Source organism: Eimeria necatrix, genomic scaffold (assembly GCF_000499385.1).
Source record: "Eimeria necatrix Houghton genomic scaffold, Enh_scaff859, whole genome shotgun sequence".
NCBI lineage: Eukaryota > Apicomplexa > Conoidasida > Eucoccidiorida > Eimeriidae > Eimeria > Eimeria necatrix.
The window spans coordinates 1-2,500 of record NW_013654664.1 but is presented as its reverse complement, the minus strand read 5'-3'; the positions used below and the strand labels follow the sequence as shown (position 1 = coordinate 2,500).

General features: G+C 59.0%; 1 protein-coding gene across 1 annotated transcript; it reads left to right on the top strand.

Moving 5' to 3' along the window:
• Positions 1 to 202: 202 nt before the first annotated feature.
• ENH_00079780 (hypothetical protein, conserved) lies at positions 203 to 967 on the top strand (the record flags this gene model as incomplete). Its single annotated transcript, XM_013583236.1, has 1 exon — positions 203 to 967. The coding sequence occupies one exon, from the start codon at positions 203 to 205 to the stop codon at positions 965 to 967; it is 765 nt and encodes a 254-aa protein (XP_013438690.1).
• Between the last annotated feature and the right edge of the window lie 1,533 nt (positions 968 to 2,500).

The following is a 2,500-nucleotide window of genomic DNA, read 5'->3' as shown; positions in this document are numbered from 1 at the left end:
AGCAGCAGCAGCAAGAGCAGCAAGAGCAGCAGCAGCAGCAGCAGCAGCAGCAGCAGCAGTAGACTTCGTGGCCTTGCTGGCCGTTCCCTTCGTAGCTGAGCCTCCTGAAGCAGCAGCAGCAGCAGTTGCTGCAGCAAGAGCAGCAGCAGAGCAAACAGCTCTAACAGCAGCAGCAGCAGCAGCAGCAGCAGCTGTAAGGACAATGGGGCAGCAGAAGAGGCCGAGGAGCTCGGCCGACAGCAACGCAGCAGCAGCAGCAGCAGCAGCAGCGCCGGACGGGAGCAGCAGCAGCAGCTCAGCGCCCGAGGCACAGGCCGCTTCGCAGCAGCAGCAGCAGCAGCAGGACGGAGCAGCAGCAGCAGGAGCGGGAGCAGCAGCAGCAACGTTTGCTTCCTTGGGCCTGTGTCGGGAGATCTGTGCAGCAGCAGCAGCAGCAAAGTGGGAACACCCCACAGCAGTGCAGCAGCAAGTAATTCCGTTGGCGCTGCAGCAGCTGCAGCGGCTGCGGGGTGTACATACAGTGGAGCAGCACGACGTAATTGCTGTTGCTTCTACAGGCAGCGGGAAGACAGGGGCTTTCGTGCTGCCGCTGCTGCAGCACTTGCTGCAGCACGGCAGCAGCAGCAGCAGCAGCAGCAGCAGCAGCAGCAGCAGCAGCGGCGGGAGCGGGCCGTTTGCGGTGATTCTGGAGCCGACGCGGGAGCTGGCGCTGCAGGTGTTCGACTGGGTGCAGTCGCTGGCAGCAGCAGCAGCAGCAGCAGCAGCAGCAGCAGCAGCAGCAGCAGCAGCAGCAGCAATTCGAGGCTGCTGCTGCGCACTCGTCGGCGGAGTGGACTTCAACCTCCAAACCCTAACCCTCGCGAAGAAACCCTCAGTAGCTGTCTGTACACCTGGGCGCCTGCGGGACCACTTGCACCGCACCAAGGGTTTCTCGCTCAAGAGCTGCAGGTCAAACCCTAAACCCTAAACCCTAAACCCTAAACCCTAAACCCTAGGCCCTGGTTCCCTTCCACGCCGCGCAAGGCCGCCGCGCGCCGGCGCTGCAAACCCTAAACCCTCAACCCGCGGCGCCCCCAAACTCGAAACCCTAAACCCTCCCCCAAACCCTAAACCCTAAACCCTCAGGGCCCCCAAACCCTAAACCCTAAACGCTCAGGGCCCCCAAACCCTAAACCCTAAACCCTAGCTCCGGTCCTCGAATAGCCCACAAACCCGAAGCCCAGCGCTGCGCTGCGTCCACCGTTCTCAAACCCTAAACCCTAAACCCTCGTTGAGCTGCGCCCATCTCCCGCAAACCCTAAACCCTAAACCCTAAACCCTTGCTCCACCGCAAGTAGCTCCCTAAACCCTAAACCCTCGCTGCAGCGCAAGTAGCTCCCCCAACCGCAAACCCTAAACCCTAAACCCTCACTGGCTGCAGGTATCACGGCCGAACGCTAAACCCTAAACCCTCGCTGGATGCAGCTAACACCCTCAAACCCTAAACCCTAAACCCTCGCTGCGCGCAGGTATCACCCCTAAACCCTAAACCCTAAACCCTCCCTGGGAGCACCTAGCATCCCCAAACCCTAAACCCTAGACCCTAAACACTCGCTAGGCGCAGTTAGCACCGCCAAACCCTAAACCCTAAACCCCAAACTCTAAACCCTCTGGAGGCGCAGCCAGCGCCCCCAAACCCTAAACCCTAAACCATCGCTGGGAGCCGGCAGCACCTCCAAACCCTAAACCCTAAACCCTCGCTGGGAGCACCTCCCACCCGCAACCCCTAAACCCCAAACCCTAAACCCTCGTGGGCGCAGCTAACACCTGCAAACCCTAAACCCTAAACCCTCGCTGGGAGCAGGTAGCACCCCCAAACCCTAAACCCTAAAGCGTAAACCCTAAACCCTCGCTAGGCGCAGCTAGCACCGCCAAACCCTAAACCCTGATCCCTAAACCCTAAACCCTCGCTGGAAGCACCTAGCACCGCCAAACCCCAAACCCTAAACCCTCGCTGGGCGCAGCTAGCACCCAAAACCCTAAACCCTAAACCCTCGCTGGGAGCCCCTAGCACCCCCAAACCCTAAACCCTCGCTGGGCGCAGCTAGCACCCCAAACCCTAAACCCTAAACCCTCGCTGGGCGCAGCTAGCCGGCCAAACCCTAAACCCTAAAGGCTCGCTGGGAGCAGCTGGCCCGCCCAACCCTAAACCCTAAACCCTAAACCCTAAACCCTTGCGCGCAGGTACCTGGTGCTGGACGAGGCGGACAAGTTGTTGAGTTTGGAGTTTGCAGATTTCGTCTCGGAAATAATTAGGGTTTTGCCAAAAGAGAGGTTTGGGGTTTTGTTTTCTGCAACAATGACAAAGAGTCTGCACAAACTGCACCTGGCCTGCCTCGTCAAACCCTGCAAAGTCCTAAACCCTAAACCCTAAACCCTAAACCCTAAACCCTAAGCCCTAGGTTTTGCCAAAAGAGAGGTTTGGGGTTTTGTTTTCTGCAACAATGACAAAGAGTCTGCA